Source organism: Cydia fagiglandana, chromosome 16, assembly GCF_963556715.1.
Source record: "Cydia fagiglandana chromosome 16, ilCydFagi1.1, whole genome shotgun sequence".
Lineage (NCBI taxonomy): Eukaryota > Metazoa > Arthropoda > Insecta > Lepidoptera > Tortricidae > Cydia > Cydia fagiglandana.
In genome coordinates this window covers 215991-243307 of record NC_085947.1, presented here as the reverse complement: position 1 = coordinate 243307, position 27317 = coordinate 215991, and the positions used below count along the sequence as shown (strand labels likewise).

General features: G+C 41.2%; 1 protein-coding gene across 1 annotated transcript; it reads right to left on the bottom strand.

The window, feature by feature from the left end:
* Positions 1-14524: 14524 nt before the first annotated feature.
* LOC134671677 (protein spitz-like) lies at positions 14525-16997 on the bottom strand. The gene has a single exon (XM_063529501.1). The coding sequence runs from the start codon at positions 16648-16650 to the stop codon at positions 15952-15954; it is 699 nt and encodes a 232-aa protein (XP_063385571.1). The 5' UTR covers positions 16651-16997; the 3' UTR covers positions 14525-15951.
* Between the last annotated feature and the right edge of the window lie 10320 nt (positions 16998-27317).

Here is a 27317-nt window from a genome sequence, read left to right as displayed (position 1 = left end):
CCGTGCAGAGTTAGCTTGGTCCGATTCTAGCTTGATCAAGTAAATAATTCTTTGATTTTAATCATACTTTTTAGTTGTTACTATGTTTAATTATGTATTATATGATGCCGGACATCATTCATTATAGAAATCTGATTTTCATAATGAAACATACATTTCCTGGTCACAGACTTATTAGTCTTATTACACAAAATTGCTGATTCTTTGAAAGGGCAGCCTTATGATTTACCCAAAATAAAATACAAACTTAAATACAAACGTCCGAAACACTTACTATATACACCATTCAGTTTTCATATGTAAAAATAAAACGTTATCGAGGTTTGAATTTCAGTTTTGACCCTACTCACCCCATTTTACGGTATTCGTAACATAGCTAGCTTGTGTGTGACGCAAGTCCCACGTTTTCTGTTACAAATGTTACAATGTAGGGAAGCCGCCGTCGTGGGAAGATCGCGGGATCATGCGCTGATACTGCACGTGTGGAGATCTGATGCTGGTGTGTGGACTGTGGGGAATGCAGCGTTGCGTTGCAGGAAAAGTGTATGTAACAGTGTTTAATGGATAGTTGGTGACAGCTTCCCCATACAAACGTAGTCCCCATTTTCTCTCTGGACACTGACATTATGGAAAATATTTTTACATACAATTTTTTTAATACATAGCTCTTATTGCTGGGACATGGACATTCGTGATAGACCCGGTTGTACATTAGATTTAATATGTGCCGAAACTAGAAGCCTGATTTCTTGGTATGTAACTTCAGAGACATTTTGAGTAACGCAAGAGACTCTCGAAACTGTCGGTTAAAAAGTTGATTCGCCCACAATTTCTTGAACGAAAACATAAACCTAGGGGTCTATGGTTGTTTTTATTGACATTTGACAGGTCAACCTAACAATCGTAACTAACAATCATAGATGATGTGATTGTTTTCTTTCGTCGCATAAATACCGCGCTATTGTCCAGTGCGAACTGTGAACCTGCCACAATGGACTGGTATTTTGCAATACAGACCTATGACCTGAAGAATGCTTGCATGAAACTCCATACAAACAGTAGCTGCTGAAGCCATTGATAGTTTAAATGAGCTTAATTCTTAGTCATTTGCTTGATTAGTTACATTATAATTGTGTAAAATACGTATACCTACGCTTCGTCTGATAAAAACCTAAGTTTTAAGTTTAAAAATTGTATGGGGATGAAATTACTAGAAGCTTTATTTTTATATCCATAATAATAAAATTACAGTCCGATTGCCCCAATTTTTCCGACTGTCATTTCAGTATCTGACCAAAAGGTATTGAAGTTTATTATTTTATAAGGAAAAAAAACTAAATAAAAAATCCAGAGTGGCATATTTTACGTATAAATTGTAAGCACGAACTCCACCACATAAATGCCAATCGATCGATATCCACACTTCAACCACCCTTAGTAGTAGTACCCTTACCATAACGTAATAAAGTTTAAATTAACCACTTTTATCAAAAAAATCACCAACTTAATAATGCGGCCATCCAAATGCTTTTCCCTTGTAAAAATCCTGAAATGGTGGAGATGCTGGCTGAAAGAGGATCTTGGCTGGGCGACCAACTTAATAATGCGGTTCGCCGAATCCTTTTCCCTTATAAAAAGGCTGACATGATGGAGATTCTGGCTGCAAGGGTAAGGTGGTTGTCACTCGTGACGAGTGGAACAGGTGACACGTGCGCGAGCGCCGTTTTTGCCGCAACTGGTTCCAGGACCGTAGACTAGGGGCCAGAGATGGCAGAGGCTGCGAATTTACTACACTAGCTACTTGCGGCGGTTTGGCGTATGGCATATTTTCAACAATTTTATATGTAAAGGTTTATTTATGAAACACATCGAATAAGGCGGTTTGGCGTATGACATATTTTCAAAAATTTTAGATGAAAAGGTTTATTTATGATACACATCAAATAAGTCGGTGTTGATACTGTACTCCATGTGTGGAGTTGGTGAGGAGACCCTTTAACCACCTATACGTCAAAGTCATAAACGCAATGCGCAGAATGTGCCAATGTAGAGACCTGAATTCAATATCTAACCATATGTATGTTTTCCTGTGTCTTCTCTCGAATAGCTCGAATACAAAAAGAATTGTAATTATTTTTATAACTGTAATATAAAAACAAACCGGTGCGTTACTCTATGCCGCTCGGTGCGCACGCGCCGCGCCGCGCCGCAGGAAGCGCGCTCGCCTGGAAGATGGGCTTCGCACAGGTGGCGGCGCGGCCCCGGCCCGGCCCGGCCGGCGCGTCATCACTATGATCACGGCCCTTAACACTTATTTACTTCGTTCGTCTGTTCACCTCATCACTCGGATATGCAAGAGTAAACTCAACAGCAGAAGTTGCTAAGCGGGTGAGGTGTTCAAAATGATCTTAAACCGGACTTAATAATAGAGAATAAGAGCGTGTTAAAGTAATTTTGAATACCTCGCCCGCTTAGCAACTTCTGCTGCTGACTGTACCGATGCGACGACTTTTGAGGCCCTCAGACGTTCTTCCACAATACTGTGTAATATGTTAGTCCGCCAAGTATTTACCTCTAAGTTTAAAAGGAGATGAGTATGCGTATGATTGCTTAGGCTAGAGATGATGTCTTTCGATAATCGACGCGACGTTTAGTTTCTTACCCTATTGTTAAGAGTCGGACCAAGCTAACTAGACATTTGCAAAGACAAAGTGTGGCTATGTCAAACTTCTAAGAACATAATGACGTATATAATGACACTACTTCGCTTAGTTCAATTCAAATCTATGCAGAGTTAGCTTAGACGGACTCTATTTTACAAGCTTTTATTTAGTTTCACCTGACCGTTGTTTACAAGCTTTTTTTTACTTTCACCTGACCGTTGTCTGTCTGTCTGTCTGTCTGTCTGTAATCAAATCTTGCAAGTTAAATTTGATCCACTTCCCGGTTTCCGATTGAACTGAAATGCAGATGACAATGCAATATTATAGTACCATCGAGCTGATCTGATGGTGGAGACAGGAGGTGGCCATAGGAACTCTGTGATGAAACAACGTAACCTAATTGTGTTAGGGGTTTGTAGAAATGTCTGGATGAGTATAGACATTTACACCTCTAAATATTATAGATTTTTTTTGTGTGTTTTTTTATCTGTATTTTGTATGTAATTCGACATTAAGAGACCATATACATCTCTTAGTAATTGTAATACGTTAGATTGAATTGTTAGTTTTATTTTATAAAATTGTTGATGTTATTATTTTTGCTTTTATGTAAATTCAATGTTGACGTGTAAAAGTGCCCTTGTGGCATATTTGCTGAATAAATGTTGATGTTTGATGATGTTTAGTAGGTATTAGTTGTATGTCGTAAGAAAAGTACAGTCGGCGATAAAAGCTTGTACCAAAAATGAAATTTTTGCCAAAACTTATTTCTGGTCCAAATTATTTGTACATCAAAACGGTCGCCTATATGTCTAGTTGACATGCGGGTATTAGACACATATGACACATGGCGTATAGTTAACGATACTACGGTAATCAACTTGTCTCCCTCGCTAGCACGCAATCATGCGAAAGTAAAGAGGAAACTATTATACCTAAGAACTATACCTAAGAACTTATGTAAAAAGTAATGAAATAAACGCATTTGTATTTGTATTTATTTGTAACATGGACATACTACTTAATGAGGAAACTAGTATGACATAAGTCGGAATATAGCCGATTACTTTTTTAGTTAATAGTTATTCTGTATGGCCACAATCGATTGGATCAAATATTGTCATGATGGCTGATGGTCATAACCACGGAATCATCTAGTATTTATATTAGACATACACGCAAGATCTAGGATGCCTTTAAAAATAAGCATAGACTTAGACGCAATTAAAAGTCCGAGATTTCTATCAAAAGTTAACGTCCGTGCAAAACAAAACACGAAACAATGCCGTCTCGTATGACAAGTAAATATTCGAGAAAGTAAAACGTTACGAAGATCCCACGGCAACTATGAAATGATTCGATCCAGGTCATCGCGGCTTGCGTAAAATTCGTTCGCTTGGCCACGAGGGTGCTAATAGTACTGTTTATGAGTTTGATCCTCTGTGCAGTGGTCAAGCAGATCATTGGCAGAGTACTATCATTTCATTTGTCATCTTCCTCGCTTGTAAATCCATAAAGTTCAGTATATATTTATTTGAAGGTACGATAAATTGATGGACCGGTCACCAGTGTTCGCCAAAGACCAATCACACTTTAAAGTCTCGCGTTTTGTACACATATTTAATTATGAAATTATTAAAAATGTTCGGGATAGACAAAGAAATTGCAGCTACCCGTTAAAATTTAATGTTTATTGTCGACGGCACGAAACGCAACACTCACAGTATCCGTACACTGGTCCGAAGATATACCACAGCTCTGGTGCAACTCAGCTGAAACGTCAAAATTTAAGGTGAAAACAATGAAATTATATCGCGGTAGACCCGTTTGTGCAATCACTAATTTATCACCTTTGGGTACTCTTATAGCTTGCCCTTAACTTTGGGTATTGAGTGCCCCGTTGCCCACAGGACAGACGTACCTAAACCTAATTGCTGTGTGTGATTCCATTTCAGTTTTTTACTTCAAGATTTCTGATGGCTAGCAAAAACCAACAGATTAGATTAACTAAGTACTGATCACTAATTTAATGTATTTGATAACAATATAATCCTCAACAATACAATTATTAGACGCGTATGTTAATGATAATGCGTTCCGACGAAAAATCGCGGCGTCTGGCCGTGACATCGATTGTTTGCTTGTCTGATTGTTTCTGATGCAGCGTTAATTTTAAACGGAAATTTCCTTGGTCTCTGGAGTACCTACATGAAAAATATTTCCAAGTAAACTTCCAAATTACCATCGCGACAGTCCTTCCAAAGCAAATTTAGATACCTAACAAACGTAGATCTGCATGCCATGTTTGTGTTTCGCAGGTAATGACAAGTGGGCTGCACGTAGGCACGTTAATTGTGCGGAATGGACTGCCCGCCGGCTATTTAGGCCCTGCGTGGGCTTCGACCCGGCTTACCGTACCCCCCGATACCACGCCATGTCCTCTCAAGTACTAGCGTTGAAGGAGCGCGCGGTAGTTCTTCTTAAACTAGTTTTAAAAGTTTAAGACCAGCGTAAATAGCTCTAATTTTCCTATCATATCCTCGCTTCCCTCACATCATGTGAGTGAGAGGTACGGGGGAGCTCAGGTTACGATGGTGCCTCGCGATTGTCTTAATGTGTTCATTCACAGAGTTTCGCAGGCACGTCCATCCAGACTTTCGCTATGTTGTTATTCTTTGCAATTGCATTTGTGTGATTGATTTTTGTGAGTGGCGGCGCGTCCATAAAAGCTGATTCCCACCGGCTTGCCTGTTTTTGGACGTTTGAGCAGAGTTGTAAAGGAAATATGTAAGCCAAATTAGCCCCGGCTTGCCTATGGATACGTTTGACGCGCCGCCACTGTTAGGTTTAGAAATAAGTAGCGTAATAGTGAAATAACCTGACAGCCCAAGCGTTAAACTGATACTTAAGTATAGGAACATTATTAGACATCGATAAAAGTAGATCATCGATGGTAGATACAATATGATCAAATAACATGACTAGGTATTCCAAGAAGAGAGGTATTATCATTGGAGCGTGAAAATTTAAAATTAGCGTCGGATTCAACCTGACTAAGCTGAATTAGGCCTCGTGTCATGGTTTATCATGAAATTATGACCAATCAACGTCGAGTAACCACTAAAATATACAAAAACAGGCACTGATCTGATATGATATGAAAAAATTACAGCATAAAGTGATAAGGAAAAGGCCATAGAATTCCATTCAGTCACTAAGCATATTAGGAAAGCCAATTTAGCTCCGGCTTCCCTTGAATACCTACTTTTGACACGCAACCTCTGACAGGTACCTAGTTTTATTAGATACTGTTGATATTATGAAGGCCTATGATATCCGCACATATTACATAGATGACGCAACGTTTTAACATATTCAACATAGCGCCGATGCGTCTGTTCTGATAAAACCGGAAAAATGGCCGACTAGTTCTAAAAATAAACCAGATTTGCCGAAATCGGTCATCTGGTCACCGTCGTCACTAGATTCGGTGACCCACTTGTACAGGTGCCAACGTCTGCCGTGTGTCATTCATCGGCAGCCCTTGACTTGAGATCATTGCCAACGTCTCGGTTTCAGAGAACGAGAAATAGATGCTTATCATTAGGATGAACTTAGTCAAGCAAGAAATGGATTAGGTCGGTGTTGATGTCTCTTCTTTTAGCCTAATTTATCTCCCATAACGATTCAGTTGTCTACCTATATGAGGCCTCCCGATATAAGAGAATTTGGGGCCCAAAAATGAAAGACGGCACTATCTCAGCCGTAGAAATTTTTAGAGATAATTCAAGATAACATACATGCAGAACAAGGACCTCACAAGATTGTTAAAATATACCGACCTAAGCAACTTTGTATTTAATTAGCATTTCCAGATTGTCTGAACATTAAAGGTTTTATGAGTTTTATGTCCTCGTTCTGCACACAATAAAATCCTACAAAGTTACAATGTTTACCAAATATGCCGTCAATAACTGAGCAATTAAGATATCAAACAGGCCGATTCGGTTTCAGCAATTTGATAGGGTGTCCATTTTATTTTGACACGACCGGTCAGGAATCGTCTCACAAGGCACTTCGCTCGCACTTATTGCTGCGCGTAATTTTTTTTATAATATAGGAGGCAAACGAGCAGACGAATCGCCTGATGATAAGCAATTACTGTTGCCCATGGATACGTACAACAACAGCGGTTGAAAATGCGTTGCCAGTGGTTAAGATGGCAGCTCGTACGCTTTTATATTGAAGGTTTGAAGGTCCGGAAACACCGCAAGCGACAGCTTATTCCACAGTTCTGGAGAAACGCTCAGTTGTGGACGGCCAACCACCCATCTAAGTGGTGAAGATTGAAATGTTGTCGCCTAAAACGATGGCTGAAAGATGCGGCGGGGATTAATCTAAACCAGCGGTCCGCAACCCGCGAGCCTCCCTGGCTATTTTATATGTAATATTAACAAACGACAATGTCTGATAAAGTCATAAATATTAACAAAGTGCGGCCCGCGTCAAAATAGTTAACTACTATGTGGCCCTTGGCTGCTAAAAGGTTGCCGACCGCTGATCTAAACAATCCTCGGTGCACTCCCCGTTATACATGCGAATATCAAATCATAAATCAGAATCAGATGTAGGTAGTTCAGAATCAGCATCCAAATGAATCAACAAACAGTGTATTTCGCTCGGCGCCGGCGCTGGCAGCTTGCCTGATGAAGTGATTGGATCACTTGAACCGATCTAATTCAATTATATGACCGGTCAACGGTTGGCGTGACTTCGGTGTCGAATGTAATCAACTAATCATTGCCTTTTCAGTTCGCTAATTGTTCTATTAATATGTATACAGAGTGATTTTGTTATGTCTGACCATTCTTTGAGGAGTGAATATGTATTAGGTCATACTGAACAACTTGTACCTAATATTGTATTCGGTTACCGCGATAGTTAGGTACTCATGAAATAAAGCTATTGAATCGGATTAAGTATATCGCGTATATTCGCGTAACTTGTACCTTGTATGTAAGTAGTATGGGGCCAACCCCGAAAACGCAAAAAATCTGCTGTCTTAAATAAAACATATGTGAATGTTTTATATTATGGAACAGCAGATTTTTTTTCATGAGTTGTTAAAAAAAGTTAACACCTAAAAGTTGTACATTGATGACATGTCCAAAATTTTAATACAAAAATACCTTCATTATCCGTATTCCATTTTCTGTGAAATTTTACCTGTATTTAGTTACTTATCCTAAACCAAGGGTGGCCACTCATCAAGATACCTAAACAATTAACACTTTGAGTACTCATTGTAATATATTTAAACCAGTCCAATTAACCTTTGTGACTCTTTGGAATTCCTAAAACTGATTATGTCGGTCTTCTCTTTCCGACCTTCGGGATAAGACAATTTTAGTTTAACTGCAGGTGTTAACTTTTAAATAGGGCAAATATTTAGTTGTTTTGTTAGAAGTAGGTATAAAGTACTTAAGTTCAATCTAATGTTAGCGCATACGTCACTGAGTGTAGTGTAGTAGTCGAAATTGCACATGCGTGCTAAATTTCGAGCCGATCGGACAAAAAAATGTGGGTCAATAACGTGTAATGTTTGTTTACAAACGTCATGCATGTTTCACTTTAGACTGAGATACTTAACATTAACACTATTTATCGAGTCTACCGGTAGTAAAGCAACGGTAAATTTACTTAATTATGCCTTCAGGCTTAGATGTAGAACTAAACAGGGAAAAAAACACAAGAAAAAAACGAAAAAAAATTATACACGGTTATATATAACCTACATAAGTACAGGGGGTACGGGGTACACGGGTATTCGGTACTAGTATTTATTTTTTATTATTTCGGTATACTATTTGATGCTGATGGTATACTATTTGACCCTGTTATCCAGATGGCGGTGCAGTGCATGCATTGTTAATTTGTTAAGGGGCCCACTGATTCACAGTCCGCCCCGGACGGTATCGGCCTGTCAGTTGTTCGGAACTGTCAAAATTTTGTTCTAACTTACCTTTAGATATCTTCACCGCAGCCTAACCGCGACTCGTGCGGTGCCACAAGCGAGTTGCCCTTTACCTATATAAACTTCACATCTTACACCGGCCCTACTGTATTTGAAGATTTGAATTCGCGGTAAAAAATTACGTTATTCAGAAATTGTTATATAGGTAAGTAGTAAGTACATATAGGTATGTATAGTAGGCATTATGCATCACCTGTCTGTCTGTGTCCTCGTTTCCGCTCTGAAGCTCTGAGAAATCGAAAAACAACAATTCAAGCGAATCATGAATAAGGAAATGAATCAAAAACCTATTCGTACTGTGCCACAGTTGTATGTCAGGGCATTAAAGTGTCGCCAGCGAAATTATTATCTAGCTCAAAAAACGTACGTGTAAATAAAGTAAGAAAATGCTTACTTAATATACCTACCTACATATGTATAAGTACAAGTACCTACCTAATTGAAGGCCCCCGAACCCACGGCAGAAAATGGCTTGTGAAAGCAGATGAGCGTAAACGGGCTCACACCAGAGGATGCCCAGGATCGCGCAATGTGGAGAAAAGCAAGTTGGAAAGCGGACCCTGGCAAGTGCCGGGATAACGCTAGGTATTAGAAGTACCTGTACCTACCTAAATACTTGATGGCCGCTTACTCCTCTCGTTAGTCAGCTGTGGTTCTAGACGGCACCGAGTCAACCCAAATAAAATTTTCTCTCAATGCACTATTGACTTAGTTAAAATTCCATAAGTAGGTATGTAGTATACGGCATGGAGTTGGCCAACATGGAAGTACCTAAACAACAATGTTGTTTGTTTCTATTAGGTACCGCCCCTAGCCAGTGAAGCGTGTCGCTGATCGGACTGCAAGCCGCGCTAATTGCCGGCCTAGGCCGTAATCACGGGCTCGCTCGCGGGCTGGACACTGGCCGTTTTTAGCCTGCCCACCGTCCCGTGGGAAAAGCAGTGCACCTAGGATAGTTTAGCTGGTCGCCTGTACCTATAGCGAAAGCCAGCTACCCATTCATTCAAAATCACCAATATTTACCCCAGTAGCACCCAAGACACTGCTGTTCACAGGCCTCCTCTCAAGCATGAGAGAGAGGGTTTGGGCTAGGTATACCTAGTCCCCACGCTGTCCCACTGCACATACACCTTTTTCAATTTCTTAGCGGATGTATGCAGGTTTCCTTACGATGTTATCCTTTACCGTAAAGTTAGTGGTAAATATCAAATGATATTCCGTCCGTACATGAGTTCTGAAAAACTCATTGGTACAAGTCGGACGTCAGATCCAGTCGGCCACCCCCGCTTAAATTATTTAGTTAGTAAGGTACTTAAACCTAATTCTATTAACTGTGTAGATTAGATACGAAACTACTTTGTCTAAACCTCATAGAGTTAACACAATAAACCCACACAAAATAAGTAAGTACTAAAAGGTCCCCGCATGCCAAAGTTACTTTACAATTAAAATCAAAAGATTTCTCCATTAAAAATCCCTATATATTTTTTCGACTCTCCTTTAAAAAATCCTTCCGATCTCCCGAATCCTTAAAACTAAACCCAAACATCACCGATGAATATACTTGGAAGCGATCTATTTCGGTGCACCGGTCCTATTCTCAACACGGCTCAGTGTTGCCAGGCGAACGATAACTATCCTACATGTAAGATAATTTAAACTCGAATACAAGCAACATTATCGTACGCAAGATACTAGATCCAGCTCTAAAGCCCGCTCCAGACTATGCGCGTGAATCGCGGGCGAAGCCGCGAACGCGAGTGTGGAGTCGATTTCGCTGTTTGCGAACATCGACGCCACACTTGCGTTCGCGGCTTCGCGCCGCGATTCGCGCACGAGTGTGGAGGGGGCTTAAGATGATCCGGCTCAAAGAGTCTAGTAAGTACTTACCTAATGTAAGGCAAATATGAACCTAAAGTAAATAGCTGGCAGCTGTTACTTTTTGGCCGGTAGACTCCTTGGGGATTAGACAAGGGAAGAAAAGACTGGAGGGAACTGCACCGACAGTATAAAATATTGTTTTTTTTTCAGATATATATGTATTGTCATTTTTCATTTATTTTTTTATGTTAAACCGAGTACTTACTTGAACATACGGAAGCTGGAACGATACCACCGCCATCTTGCGCGTTTACCGTCATTCCCTAGCATCAGCCGACCCGCCGCCGCCTTGCAAACCCGGCACACAGGTATTCAGGAACGTCAACAAGACTCAATGAACCCGCGGCAACCGGCGTGCCTACTCCACTCCCGTCTATTCATAAAATTACACGACTCAAAGTTGGCCTTATAAACTAAAACGTAATGATTATATTCTCTGTGTTATAAACTAGCTTCCCAAATATTTTTTCTATTTCGTAATATATTCATTCAGAAAACATACACAAACATTTACATTACATTCACAAAAGAATTCATTCATTCATTTTCATTTAGTTACATTTTCATTCAGAAAATAGAAATAGCTACAACTGGCACTTTTTGGGCGTTAGGCTTATAAGTGCCAAAATTTCCTCGATAATTGGGAATTAGCGCAAAATGCTCAAATATGTATGAATAAACCTTATTTATATTCCTGCTTTAACTCACATTTATGCAACATTTAGAGTGACTCAATACCATTAGAATTTGTTTCCTTTATAAATCGAACAAAAGAAAAGCATGTTTTTCTATTTTCTTTTTGCCGGCCTTCCCGATTGACTTGCATTCCCTGGCAACCCCAGCACACAGGTTTTCGGGAACGTCAACAGACTCAATGAACCCGCGGCAACCGGTCCGGGGCTATTCATAAAAATTACACCACTGCTCAATGGACGCGCAGCGCAGGCGCAGCATCTAACGCTCACTGATTATAATCTGCCTGTGATTGGAACTTTGTCTTTAACACTGACTTTCTGTCTAAATGTTTTAATATAAATAATTTTAAATATAACTGGGTCAACATTCCAGAAATTTTAATAGCCGGCATAATTTTTAGTGTTGCGTACAAAACTTTGTTCACGGAACACTTGGGATCACTTCGGTCTTGTTTGAGTTTAAACCTGTTAAATTGGAAAATGTGAAATATTTCTGTAGAAGAACTTAGGAAGCAAAATAATACGAATTCTTCTAAAACTTTTTTCGACTCATGCGAAACTCATGTTGCGAGCGAGCTCATGTTGGTTGCAACCTTTCAGTCACGAGAAAACGAGGAAAAGGAAGAATAAATATAAAAGTACCTAATTGACGAGTAGAGTCGTAGACCATGGCAACGTAGAGTCGGTAAAGAAAATCTAAGTATTATATGTTTTTAAGCGTTAGGTACGCTGTGTAACGTATTATTTCAGGTGCTTGTACAGTTAATTTTCAACACCTCGACTGCGCAGATACTGATGTATTCCCATTTGTCCCCGCCCCTGGTGCCCGCCGCTATACAACAGGCAGGGACAGATGGGTGTGATGTGTGATTCATATGAATGCACATTCCATCGGTGCCCGGCGGGGACAAATGGGAATACATACAGATACCTGTTGCCTGTCACGGCATGAACAATTTCGCAGCACCAGTGGATACCTACGCTACCTATTGACCGCAGTGTAATGACCACGAGTGTTGCACAATTAGGAGAAAAATATTATGAGTCGCCGCGTGGGCGGCACTCGGCTCGGCAGACAACGCTGCCTGCTTGCCGGTTATTGGGTTACTACTATTACGTATGTAATGTACCACATGTAAGTCAATGGACACACAGCCGTCCCCAAAATGACGAGCGATTGACCGCCCCACAAGGTGGGGCGCGACCGGAGACAGCCTCCGCAGCCGGAAGGCGGAAGAGGCCTCTCGCACCCCTTCAAAAGGGTGCCGAATGACTGCACTACTACACATTAAGTATATATATAGTTGCATACTTTAACGAGTGCCCTGTACCGACATGTTTTTTAAAAGATTGGTCACGTGCGGTGGGGACAAATGGGAATATACCGAACTCCTGGGAACATAGCATAGGTATTAGGTACGGGTGACTATCTGGAGAGCTTGTTTTTTAGGGTTCCGTACCCAAAGGGTAAAACGGGACCCTATTACTATATAAATAAGACTTCGCTGTCCGTCCGTCTGTCCGTCTGTCTGTCACCAGGCTGTATCTCACGAACCGTGATAGCTAGACAGTTGAAATTTTCACAGATGATGTATTTCTGTTGCCGCTATAACAACAAATACTAAAAACAGAATAAAATAAAGATTTAAATGGGGCTCCCATACAACAAACGCGATTTTTGACCAAAGTTAAGCAACGTCGGGCGTGGTCAGTACTTGGATGGGTGACCGTTTTCTTTTTGCATTTATTTTCCGTTTTTTTTTTTTTGCTTTATGGTACGGAACCCTTCGTGCGCGAGTCCGACTCGCAATTGCCCGGTTTTTTTTTATTTGCTTGAGAAAGATGTTCGCAGTGGTCTGCGAAATTAAATAGAGGTAAGTGGGGGTGGGAATCAACCTACCTATCTCTGCACCGGACTGTAAGTTGGTTCACCAACACACAGGGGGCATGCAGAAGCGTATGCTTACAATTTTAGACCAACAATAAGTATGTCGGGTCGATTTTAGACGACGTAAGTCAAAAAACCGGGCAAGTGCGAGTCGGACTCGCGCACGAAGGGTTCCGTGCCATAATGCAAAAAAAAAAACAAAAAAAAGAAAAAAAAAACGGTCACCCATCCAAGTACTGACCACTCCCGACGTTGCTTAACTTTGGTCAAAAATCACGTTTGTTGTATGGGAGCCCCATTCAAATCTTTATTTTATTCTATTTTTAGTATTTGTTGTTATAGCGGCAACCGAAATACATCATCTGTGAAAATTTCAACTGTCTAGCTATTACGGTTCGTGAGATACAGCCTGGTGACAGACGGACGGACGGACGGACGGACAGCGAAGTCTTAGTAATAGGGTCCCGTTTTACCCTTGGGTACGGAACCCTAAAAATAGTATCCTATTAGACGACGAATTTCAGTGACAAAAGAACCAATTTTTATGTTTTAAATCTGAAAAACGAACATAAACTAGATAATTAGAATTTATACGTAAATTTCATTCTCATGTTCTTTCTTTACCCACTAATACACAACGGAAACTTCAGGAGTCACTTTACATGGGAAATGCCGTCCCAAAGCGACCCATTTTCATTAGGTTGATAAGGTACATTATGTACCCTACCTATGTACTATCGAATCGATACACAACACAACACCTCGAGCATGTCGTGACTGTTTTAGTAAAAACTGTAGCAAACGACCTACTGTATATTCTTTATCCATATGTGGGTCAAGAATATAATAATTAGCTTATTTTTGTTAGAAGCGTTTCTTTCGGCACTTTGCCGCAGTAATTGAAGCAGTTTCAATCACCGAGTATGTACAGTCAGCAAAACTACAAGCTTGCACCTGCATACAAATATGTAGGTATATATGAATGTATGTGTGCTAAGCTAATAGTTTAGGTGACTGTACGAGTACATGAATAGGGCGACCTTTTAACTGACGCGGTTCAAATTAGTTACTTAGCCCAAGAAGCCTTCTACGATTTTGATAGCACACAGCACACGCAGTGCAAGTGTTAGGTATTTTATACGTCATAATTTCATATATGTAATATTAAAATGGGATCTGTCTGAGTAAGCACAATGTGTTACCTACACCTACTGAAAATAGTGAAAATTTAAAATGCAGTTCCTATTTAAATAATTTTCAATAGCTTCCTTAATACAATTACTATAAGTACTTAGTAGTCATTAGCCTATTTAGGTATGTACAGAGTCTACCTAGGGTAGTAGAGATTAATAAAAGCCAGCCGTAAGGATTTAGTTTCGTATAATTTTCTTTTAACAAATGATCAATAGAAAACTGTATAATTAACAATGTAGCGTCTTAACAGATACTTCGAAATTATTAGCGATGTACGTAATATTTTACAAATACTTTGGAATGTTCATAATATATAAACAATCTCATGATGAATGCCGCGTGGGACGCGGGCGGGTCGCCGGGGCCCCTGGGGGCTCCGCCGCGGGCCCCGGGGGCTCCTGGCCCCGCGGGCCCCGGGCTCGGGCGCTCCGCCCGCGCCGCACAGCCCGTTAACTAATTTGCTATTTTTTTGAGTCCCATGCAGTCTAAACAGCCTCTCGCACAGCTGGGGTTAAACAAGAGTTCAAAATAAACAGACAACCTTCCTTACATGCCGTGCCTTGCCTGCTGCGGCTGTCCTACACTTCCACTCCATCTTACATTGGATTCATATTTAGTTTAGAAGATACAAGCGAATGAAGGTATAATGTTGCATTTCTTGCTTTCCAATTTTTTTTACTTAAAATACCCATAAAAGTTAAATATAGAAGAACAACTGTTAACTTGTTCAACATGTGCCTTCATCCAGTCATGTCCTCTCTACAACAGCTATTTTGTTGTTTTTTGACAGCAGCTACAACTACAATATACAGAAACTTAACAATATGGCTGGTTAGACTGCAGACCGACAATTTTATACACCATCCAATGTTATTTTATTTTTCACAAAATACCAAGACAGGAGATTCATAATGAGATTACAATTGGGAATAAGTGATTTGCGAGGCCATGCGTAGCAGGTGAAATGAAAATGCAACCGTTATGTCGAGTTAGGCTTACAGTGGCTCATCTCGGAGATAACTAAATAAAGCAGTCAATAAATAAACGATCATAAATATCTAATAAATACCTATGCGGGCTATATTTACAAGAAGCCTACCTTTCGGGCCACATCTCAGCCTTTAAACGAATATAATACAGCACTATCCCAGAGGGATAACAGGTATAAATTATAAAATAAAGTAAAGCTGCCGGCTTAACACTCATTACAAAATAATACTGACACCAGTAACATACACTATCCTCGAGATGGAATGTGCGTCCGGGGCCTTCCCCGCCTCACACCTTCCACTTCATCACAATCTATTCAGATACAACGGAGGACTAATAAATACAATGAACAGGGATCCGCAACATCCAGGAGGCCGGGGAGCGTGGCGGGCTCCGGGCCCGCCGGCTCCCCGCACCAGACGACACAGGTACCATCCACAACACTCGGAACACTGAATTTATCGACGCGACCATCGACGGATCCGGTATATACAAAAGAGATTCCTTCCGAATAAATTATAAGCTTCGTAAAATAATTATCACATAAATTTTCTTATATTCTCGTTCGATCCACATAAGTTAACACTTGCACTAGAGTAGCGTCCATCAGCGCTGGTCGGGCGGCCGCGGCGGGTGCACGGCCACGGCGGCGGGCCGGCCGGGCGGCGCCAGCGCCACGAGCTGCACGCGCGCCGGCAGCCCGCTCTCGGGCGCCTTGGGCGCGGGCGCGCGCCTCCGCAGCCGCACCCAAGCGCCGAAGCAGACTAGAATGGCGAGGAACACCGCCACCGTGGCGCCGCCCGCGATGGACGCCGTCTCCATCATCAGCTGCCGGCTCGTCAGCACGTACGAGTCGTCCAGGTCCTTGAACTCGCAGCGCTGCCCCACGAACCCGCTGCGGCACTCGCAGTTGTAGATGGGGCTGTCCGAGATGACCACGGTGAAGCACACGCCGCCGTTGAGGCAGTAGTACTCGGAGTAGTCGGGCTCGCACTTGAAGGTGGGGAAGGTGACGTTGAGCCGCGGCTGCGGCGGCGGGCGGGCCGGCGCGGCGGCGACGGGCCGCGCGGGCCGCGCCGGCCGCTTGGAGATGGAGCTCGAGCACGCGCCCGCCAGCGCCCAGGCCGCCGACACCACCGCCCACCAAACTATCAACGATTGCATTTTCCGCACGCTCCGGAGGGTACGCGGCTCCCGTATCGGCGCTCGCGGTACGTGCACGATTTTGACATTGGACGGTGACTTATACGAAATCCGAGAGGCGATGACATGACCGCTTTCGAATTTCGAACCCTTCGCTCGCATCCGCGTCGGCGGTCCGCCGAGACATGTTTCCTGTGTTAACTTTTTTTACGTCGCTCGCTCGACGATCACTCGCTCATGACGGAGGCGCGGTTTCTACGGGCGCCCGAGATATCTCATCGAACCCCGCGGGGGCATATCGCGAGAGAAACACTGTATTCGACTCGACACTTTGATAGTTCGTGCTATTCGATTATTCACGGAGCACATACACACAATGTCCCGTTCGAAACGATACACACAAAATGGTGCTGAGCGAAAACACTGTGCTCGGCCGGTTGTCTATGCGCGACTGACGGTCGGAGCGGAGGGCGTCTACTGCATCCGCCATCTGCCGACGAGAATGAATGGCGGTGAACTCGCGCGCGCGTGTGTGCGCGCCGCGTGCGGACACGGGGAAATACACAAGTATGCGTCATATGGTCGTTTGTGTGGGTGAACCTTTTTTTTTCTTTCGTATGGGATTATGAACAAGTATTTAGCTTCTTTATCTCAGACATTCAGCCTAGCTTCGTTCTGTATCTCGAGTAATAAGCAACTTTACAGCTTTCAAAACGCCCTATTGGTTGTGATATATGAATTACTCCGATTATATCTTCATGAATTATGAAACAGTTACCTAAGTAGCTGATACTTGACCAATGGGTAGGTGGGTAAAGTGTGTATTCGGGTTGCACTGGGCTCTTGAAACACTTGCGCCACATTACGAAATCAACTCAGAAGGTTGAACCTTTAATTAGATTATCTATTACGGTACAGCTACTGTGAAACTTGAGAAATTTTAATTAATACACACAATCTGTATCTGTAAGCAACTCTAAGTACCTATCTACTTTGTAATTCATAATGGCATGTTAAACTTCTGTAAGTGGGCATTTATATTTATCAATATTAATTTCATGCGTTGCATTAAAAAATATTGAATTTGATCCACGTGCGAAGGGTTCTGCAGAACAAATCTAGAAACTAAGGTAAGTACTTACCTAAGTCAGATTGCTATATTTTTTATACCTTGTATAGAGTTTATAGGTTCACTAGCTTTTGCCCGCGACTTCGTCTGCGTGGAGTTAGTAATTTGGGTAGTTTATTTTTACTCAATCTGCTTTTTAACGATTCCCCATACAAACATCCACCTCCCTTATTACCCTTAGAGGGAGATTTTTGGGATAAAAACTACCCTATGTCCTTCCCCGGGATTCAAACTACATATCTCCATACCAAATTTCAACTAAATCGGTTCAGCGGTTATTGATTGCCCATACAAATTTACACCCCCCTTTTCACCCCCTTAAGGGGTGAGTTCTGACGTCGTGTTTTTTGTTAATTATAATTTTTTATGGAAATAGTCAGTGACCTTTCGTAGAATCTGTCCCGTACCCTTAAACTAATAAACATTTTTAGGGTTCCGTGCCCAAAGGGTAGAAACGGGACGCCATTACTAAGACTCCGCTGTCCGTCTGTCCGTCCGTCTGTCTGTTACCAGACTGTAACTCATGAACCGTGTAAGCTAGACAGTTGAATTTAAATTTTCACAGATGATGTATTTCTGTTGCCACTATAACAACAAATACTAAAAGCAAAATAAAATAAATATTTGAGTGTGGTTCCCATACAATAAACGTGATTTTTATGCCGTTTTTTGCGTAATGGTACGGAACCATTCGTGCGCGAGTCCGACTCGCACTTGGCCGGTTTTTTCTTTTTGTTTGGCGTTTGCCGATGCACGATTATCATATTATAATTTTCCCGAATATGCCCCCAGAACCGATTAAAGGAGGCACCACATACTGGAAGATAAACTAGTTTAGCAACTGTGGGCAATAAAAGGCTAAAATGATGATGGTGAGTTTTATATCCATTGATATCTAATTATCTCCCCAAAATATGGATTATTTGGTCGGTTTAATTAATACATACATGACTTACCTATAAATAAACCTCCTGAAGCTCTGATCAAGTGTCTCAAATTAAATTGGGCAAGCCGGTGGGAATCGAGTCCCATCGTTTTTTTTGACACCACTATCCACACATCGCACCATTTGCATGCAGTGTAGGTCTAGGCTAGGATAGAGCTTGCTCTTTTGCTTGCTTGCACTCTTACAGCTTGCTGTACGTAGTACGTATATTATGTACTGCATAAAGGAAGAAGCTGCTCACTCACTCTGCATGGCAGGTAGATCTTTCACTCTTGCAGAAAGTTGTAGGCCCGTGAGTTGAAATATAGATGGTCAAGCAAATCTTCTCAGTAGAAAAAGGCAAAAAATTTAAAAAATGTAGGCGTGAAGGGTTATCGTCCCATACAAACTTTGAATTTCGCTGCTTTTTCTACTGACAAGATTTGCTTGACCAAGTATAATGGCTCCTCTACACGCGCACGCATTTATGCGTTAGAGGGAGAGGGAGCAAGTTATATTGCTATCTCATTCTACCGCATGGCTGCGTCCCTTGGAGTGGCCGGCGCTGGCCCATCGTGTAGAGGAGCCATAAAACCTCTTGGACCATAGACAATTTATTATCGAGATGTCAAGTAAACAAAAGCCGCGTTTTTAAGAAAGCGTGAAACAAGCTTTTAAAAAAAGAAATGTCAAATGTTCACGTATGTCAAAATGTCATATTCGAACCGTTCAAAAACATTATTTTGGTATGATAGCATTTATAAGCATTTGTCATTTTCCGAAAACAAAGATATTAAATTAATTTAATTTTTGATTTCATGATAATACATTTAAAAAACACAGTATGTAAATTTGGTTACAACTACATATAAAGTTAAATTTGAAACTTTCAAACCAAAAATAAGCAGTATCCCAGTCTAAAATCATACCGAGCTGACTATACCAGAACGCACACGTCAAACAAAGTTTGTAGTTAGCTACTGACAATAGTGTTAATTTTAGTTATTTTTAAATAATTAATTCTGCTGTATCTTCACATCTTCTTCAGTGATACCCTTTTTAGAAATAAATATATGTGTTTCATTAATCGTCAACAGTTCCACAATGTCAGAGTCTTCTAAATCAAAGAGTTCTTTGAACCTGAACCCTGCACCGACATTGCAGTGTAAAGATCTTCATGAGTATCTAAAAAGCCGGTCAGCGCAGTTTCTAGAAACTTTATACAACTATCCTACAATATGCCTAGCCGTGTACAGGTAATTTGTAAATACATACTGCTCAGTTATGATACTGTTACTTTTAGGTTATATACGTTTCGATGTTTATTTTTTGGCAACAAATACAAAATTATAGTTTACTGCGACGTTTGAACACGTACTCTGACAAGATTGTAAGTACCCTTAAGTAAAAGAAAAGACATTCTAAAGCAAAGCTAAGTTAGGAAAGCTTTGTTGAGTACTTTCTTATGAATCTTATGATACCTCAGTCAGTAGAGTTGTTGTGTTGCAGAGAGCTGCCGGAGCTGGCGCGGCACTTCGTGATCAGGTTGCTGTTTGTGGAGCAGCCCGTGCCGCAGGCTGTCGTGGCGTCCTGGGTCTCACAAGCGCATGCCAAGTAATTTTTAACCATTTCTTATTTCGTAAAGATACTAAAGATGTATAGAATGTGCTTTCAATGGGTACTAATTACAAGTACCTAAGTTGTCTAGACAAAGTACTTTTAAGAAATTCATCAGTTGTCAATGTCATGCTGGTGCATTTTGCAAGACCTGTACAAAATAGAGTCTGTACCTTTAGGTGTAGTTGGTTTATCTTTAGGTATTTAAGTAAAAGTAAACAAATAATTTGTAAATTTTCGGGTAGTTATAACATTTATTAGTTAACCAACCAAATACAAAACCGCCTGGATCTGTCACTGAACGACCTGACTTTAACCTTCATTATTTGATCATGTAATGTTTTCATCTACCCTCATCTGACTTAAGGAGCCATTTGATGGTAGATTTTGTTTACTTTTATTTAAATACCTAAAGATACAGAGTATAGTATCAAAATATTCTTACAGAGAGCAGATAAAGGCAGCTGAAGCCCTGTCAGAGCTGTCGGTGTGGCAGGACGCACCCATCCCTGGAGGCTTACCTGGCTGGATGCTGGCACAGTCCTTTAAGAAGAACCTTAAAGTTGCGCTGCTAGGCGGGTAAGACAAGACAAATGTTTTGGCACATACCAGCTTAACATTATTTCATCAATAATACCATTAGGGGTCATCCATTAATTACGTCACACGAATTTCTAGGTAATTTGACCCCTCCCCCCCTCCTTGTCACATTTGGCAAACCCCTCCCCCCCTAGTGTGACGTCACATTTTTTCTACGAAATCGCCAAATCGAATTAAGTAAGTACCTAAGTATTATTAATATTTTATCTAAATATTTTTGACGATATAAATATTAGTAATTTTATAACCCAAAACTGCTTAGGAAAGAAAATTAAACGAATAAAAACGATTATCGTTTTAAAAACTTGTTATTTAAATGTACAGCGAATAAAATAATTTAAATAAATTTTCGGTTCCTGATGAAGTTAAAGTGACGTCACAAAGTTTGTGTCTCCCCCCTCCCCCACGTCACAATATGTCACATTTTCTTGACCCCCTCCCTCCCCCTAAACGTGTGATGTAATTAATGGATGACCCCTTACCATTGATTAATTACTCTTTTTTTATATTAACACATTGTTTTGTCATTAGTCATCACAAAGAGACTTCACACTAAAAATTTCACCGATCACCTGGAGCATTACATGTTGGTCAACTTCATAAGTTCTATATTGTTATCCTAAGTTCTTCAAAATACCTGCCAAGGAATGTTCAGACCAAAACACTTTGTAATTAGAAGTGCTGATTATTGGACCAGTACATGTCCATTTTGGCAGATATTTCCTGAAAACTATGAATGGCATATCCGAACTGTATTTATATTGAAGCAGTTCTTAATTAGTTTCGTTTACATGACTAGTGGGCGGCCATGGAGCATGTCAATGTCCCTCGAGCCAGACGGCAAGGCTCGCGACGTGGCGTTCCTGGACGCGTACGCGCTGGAGCGGTGGGAGTGCGTGCTACACTACATGGTGGGCTCCGCGCAGACCGAGGGCATCTCCGCTGATGCTGTGAGGATCCTACTCCATGCTGGCCTCATGACCAGGTCAGTTGTTCCATATCTATTACCATAACATGGCGAACTGTGTAGCGATGCTACATATTTGCCTAGGATAAATACATGCTTTTCCATACAAGATAACCGGTACAACATGACTGTCGCATTTCCAACAAAATAACATACACCAGAGTATGACACTTAGGTAAAACTATAATGTACCTTCTCAGCTGTAGGTTGGTTGGCATATCCTGCCTCCTGGTTAACTGGTTTCGAAGAAACAAGTCTAAAGAGTATGCCACTTGAACGGAACTTGTCACCCAGATTGCGCGGAGATTGGTGAACCAAACCTGGCTTCATGCATATCAAAATGATCCCCCTGGTCTACCCCAACTGCTCAAATAGGTCACTTCCTAATTTAATTAGTATTTTAGAATCATTTTCGGAATTTTTATGAAACATAAATAGTGAATATGAAGGTGTGAAAAGGTTGAAATTTTGACAGGAGAACTGTCAGAGAGTAGACTATGCGTTTAGTTACCGCATCGGAAAGAAGGTATTCTGAATGAAACAAGGTAGGAAACGTACGATAGAAATATAATTATTAGTAATTATTATTAACCACTTAAAATATTACAAGTATTAATGAGCATTAATATTTTTTCGAGAGTCATATGATTTGGAAAAGGTTTAAGTTGGTTTGACGTTTGATGCGTCGATATGGATCGAAACGGAGGGCTGTGGATTTTTTTCTAGAATCGACAATGGATGGAGAGTTGGTACTGGGGCACGCTAGCATTTATACAGTTCCTAATTGAATATCGAAATAAACCGCCTCGCCCCCTTCCGCCGCCTGCCCTGGCCGGTGGAAGATTGGGATATATGTAAAGTGCGCCGTGTGTGTGTGTGTTGTGCGCGAAAAGGGCGTAGCCCACCGAGTGCTTTCCGTGCCGCCGGCGAGCGCAAGCATGGCCGACGGTCGTGTTGCTCCGGGCGCCGTTGCGCGCTCCCTGATGTGCTGAGCGTCGTGGGGACGCTGGTTTTCACCGCAGGGCGCAGTTTCCAGGGCCTGTGGACTGCGTGCCGCCTGGCGATCCCGAGGTGCTTCACACAGGCCTCCCCTTCACTTGCGTGGCCTATCGGCTCCGAGGCGCATCACGTTGGCGCCACCATCAAGCCGTAGGGCACGGCCTTGACCCGCGAGCCGTGTGTCGGACAGCCTTGCCGCGGTCCGACGACCCCAAGGTCTCATCGCGCGGGTTCTTCTTGTGGAACTCCTGAGCGCCGCGGGTTGTTCTCGCCCGGGCTTGCCAAAGCCGGAGCTTGAGGAACGCCCGTCGCCCACCGTCAGCGATCCGCCTGCTGCGTTAAATGCCAGCGGGCCTGTGGATGATAGCTACGTTCGGTACCCGTGAGTGCACTAGACTTTTATCCCAGGTTTTGGCCAAAACCCCGCGTCTCGTCCCTCTCGCGATCGTGGATTAAGGTTTACTATAGTGTCACCCCATAACCGCCGACAGTTTAGAGAAACCGATTGTATTCTGAGCAGCGCCCGCCCTAAAGCGGAGTGCATTGTAGTAGTTAGCGAATTGTATTAAATTGCATGTCATATATTTGGTTTTATCTTTTCAATATCCTATCAAGTTCCCATTAACCAGGTTAGAGTAACAAGAGGACCCTTGTACTCCAATAGTCCAATGTTTTACTGCGGATCTTATCCGAGGCATCACTTCCATTAATCATTTAGACATCTTAAAAACCTTATTATTTCTTATACACAACAATATCATTTTTTATATACGACGATAGTATTTTTATTCACGACAATGGCGCCCGAACAGGGACATTCATACCAACAATGCCGCACTATTCCAGGCATTGTTTGCTTTCAGTGCGGTCAGAAAAATGTGCTTACAAGCACTTGCCACAAATGTAATCTTGCCAAGGGCAGACCAGCGCCGGAAGCAGACAATGTCCAAAAAAACTAGATAGACCAGGAGCCATCAAAACAATATCAAACACACTATATTTAGGTGCGGTGACTCCTGGTGTAAAGGCGGTTGAAGGAGATAACCGAATTTACATTGATTTTGAGGTACGAGAACGAATATATACAGGTCTAATGGACTCAGGAGCAAATTTAAGTATAATAGGGAACAATTACCATAAACATTTCTTAAATTTAGGATTTAATTTAATAAATTACACTACAACTGCGACTTGTGCAAACCGTTCTGTCGTTGAGGTCATAGGTAAAATCCTATTACCAATCAATTTCAGAGGGATGCTTTATAATATCATGTTTATGGTAATCCCAGAAGTATCTGATGACTTCATTTTTGGCATGGATTCTATATTAACACTAGAATTAATAGATATTTTTAAATTAAAAGATATTCACCTTCTAAAAAGGAAAACATCACTTAGGCCGGAGTCACTAAAAACATTATGTGCCATAGTGCCAAAACATGATCTCTCCCCTCTTGAATCAATTCAACTGGACAAAGTAATAAATGAATTTAAGTCAATCAGTACAGAGGAGCGAGGTCTGGGTAAAACATCTCTAGTAGAGCACAAGATCACAACAACGGGGCCACCAATAAAACAACGATATTATCCGCTTTCACCGGTTAAACTGAAGGCTTTAAATGACGAAGTAGACCGGATGCTTCAGCTGGGCGTGATAGCACCATCTAAATCACCATGGTCTAACCCCGTTGTTATGACCCCAAAAAAAGACGGTTCCTGGAGATTTTGTTTAGACGCCAGAAAACTTAACGACGTCACAGTCAAGGACTCATATCCTGTACCATACATTAATTCAATTTTAGATAATTTACGTGGCACACGTTATTTAAGCTCAATCGACTTGTCGGCGGCTTACTGGCAAATTTCTTTATGTGACTCCGACAACGTCGACGGCTCCGGCACGTCATGTCAAAAATGTGCATTTGTGGTACCAAACCGCGGACTATTTGAATTTAAACGCGTCCCGTTCGGCATCTCGAACGCGGGCTGTGAATTACAACGTTTGGTAGACTCTCTTTTTCACCATAAATACGGCGAGAAGATATTTGCATATTGTGACGACCTTCTCATAGCCACCAATTCGTTTGAAGAGCATATCGTTATTTTAAATGACGTTTTTCAAGCTTTAAGCAAGGCAGGTCTAACTATAAATTTTAGTAAGTGCGAATTTTGTAAATCAGAGCTTAGGTACCTTGGATACATAGTCGGTTCACAAGGTCTACTAACAGATCCACAAAAGCTAGATAGCATTAAAAATTTCCCGCGCCCAACAACCGCTAAGCAACTACGCGCATTTATAGGGCTCTGTTCTTATTACCGACGATTCGTGGCAAATTTTTCAACTATCATAGCCCCGATGACAGCTTTAATTGGCAAGAAGAAGGGTAGAGACACCGTAGACTGGACAGTGGAAGCAGAGAGGTCATTCCTAGCGCTTAAAGAAGCCCTCACCCAGGCTCCGGTGCTCGCCTGCCCTGATTTTTCCAAACCATTCCAGATCCATTCAGATGCATCAAGCGTCGGCATCGGGAGCGTACTTATTCAGGAATTGAGCGGTATAGAACACCCTGTAGCTTTTTATTCTAGGTTGCTTACGAAAACCGAACGAAATTACAGCACAACCGAACGTGAACTCCTAGCATTAGTGGACTCAATAAATCATTTTAGACCGTACATAGAAGGTAGCCGCTTTGTGGTGGTCACCGACCATATGTCGCTAAAATGGCTCAAAACGCTAAACAACCCTTCAGGTCGTTTGGCGCGATGGGCAATGCAGTTATCTTGTTTTGACTTTGAAATTAGACATAAAAAAGGCTCCATGCACGTAGTACCAGACGTTTTGTCACGTATTGAGGCAGTAATATTCGAAGGAGGTTGCAGTTCTAAAGATAATTGGTATAATAAATTATTTAAAAATGTAGAAACAAACCCAGTATTTCATAAAAACTATCAAATAAAAAATAAAGTACTATTTAGATATTCAAAACCAATATCAAATTTACAGACCGAAAATAATTGGAAAATAGTTTTGCCTAGAGAATTAATACCAGAATGCATTAAAGAAAATCATGAAAAACTAACAGTACATCCTGGCACATTTAAAACTTTATCAAAAATTAAAGAAAACTATTTTTGGAAAGGCATGTATGCAGACGTGAAAAATTATGTGGCCACGTGTGAGAAGTGTAAAGCATACAAACACTCAAATCAGCCTCCACATGGGCACATGACAAACCAGAAAAAGGTTAATAAACCTATACACACTCTATCTATCGACCTAATAGGTCCTTTAGTACAATCATATTCTGGTCACGTCTACATACTATCTATAGTTGATGTATTTACAAAATATTGTTGGATTCACCCACTTAGAACTGCAACAACTAAAACAGTAACTACATTTATAGAATCAGAAATTTTAAATAAAGAGGGAATCCCATGTGTTTTAATCTGCGACAACGCAACAATATTCCAAAGTAAACAATTTAAAGATTTTTGTGCCACACACTCAATACCAAGGATATTTTATAACGCATATTACGCACCTCAATCTAATACAGTAGAACGCTTTAATCAAACTATTGAGACTTGCCTAGCTATTTTAGTAGGACAAGACCAAAGGAACTGGTCCAAGTACCTACCGCAAATCCAGCTATCTTTGAATAGCACTATTAATATTGTAACGGGGCATACACCATTCTTGTTGGCAAAGGGGCGAGAGATGATGACGGATGGCATGCTGCATTCCATTAGGGGCGGTATTCCAAATTCGTTAGACGACCTCCAAATTTCCAACCGGTCCGACAGAGCAACTGCTCTCAACGAGATGGCAGATATCTTCCAGCGCGTCACTGATGCTTTGACCAAAGCGTACAAACAAAACGCGGTACGATATAACCTGCGCCGTAAGGAACTGCGGTTAAGCGTAGGCGATATCGTATGGAGGCGTAATTTTGTACAGTCAAATGCAGCACACTTCTTCTCCGCAAAATTGGCACCGCGCTTCCTGAAATGCAAAGTCATTAAGAAGCATTCGGATGTCGTATATGATCTTCAGGAGATAGACACGGGTAAAATTGGAAAATATCATGTCAAGGACATAATTAAAGTCCCACAAGGTGTATGTCACACGTAACAATTTATTTTATATTATTAGGGCATACTAAGATTTAGCCCATTCTTTTTTTTCAAGCATACATGCTTCTTTGACCCAACTGGTCAACATTTGTTCCAAGCATTTCCTAGGAAATCAAATTTTATAAGTAACTACATACCCTAAGGGCCCAGGGTGACTCAATTATGGTGGATATAATACACTAAGTAGGACATGGAAAAGAAAACCAAGTTTTTTCTTTTTCAATTAATGCAAGCCCATTGGCTGCATATTGGAGTTTGATTTAAGTGCGGGTTACAAGTAACTTCCACTATTGCTAGTATAAGTAATAAATAAAAACTACCAACTAGTAACCACATTATAGTAGGGTACTAGTGGCTTTGTATTTGTAGGAATATAGGCATAGCAGAGCATGCTATAGTAAAACATAACCATTAGTATATCAATAGGTAGCATTACATTAGGAATAGAAATACAT

Coding starts and splice junctions, on each gene's coding strand:
- LOC134671677 (XM_063529501.1), bottom strand. CDS start 16,650: ATGCGAGCGAAGGGTTCGAAATTCGAAAGCGGTCATGTCATCGCCTCT.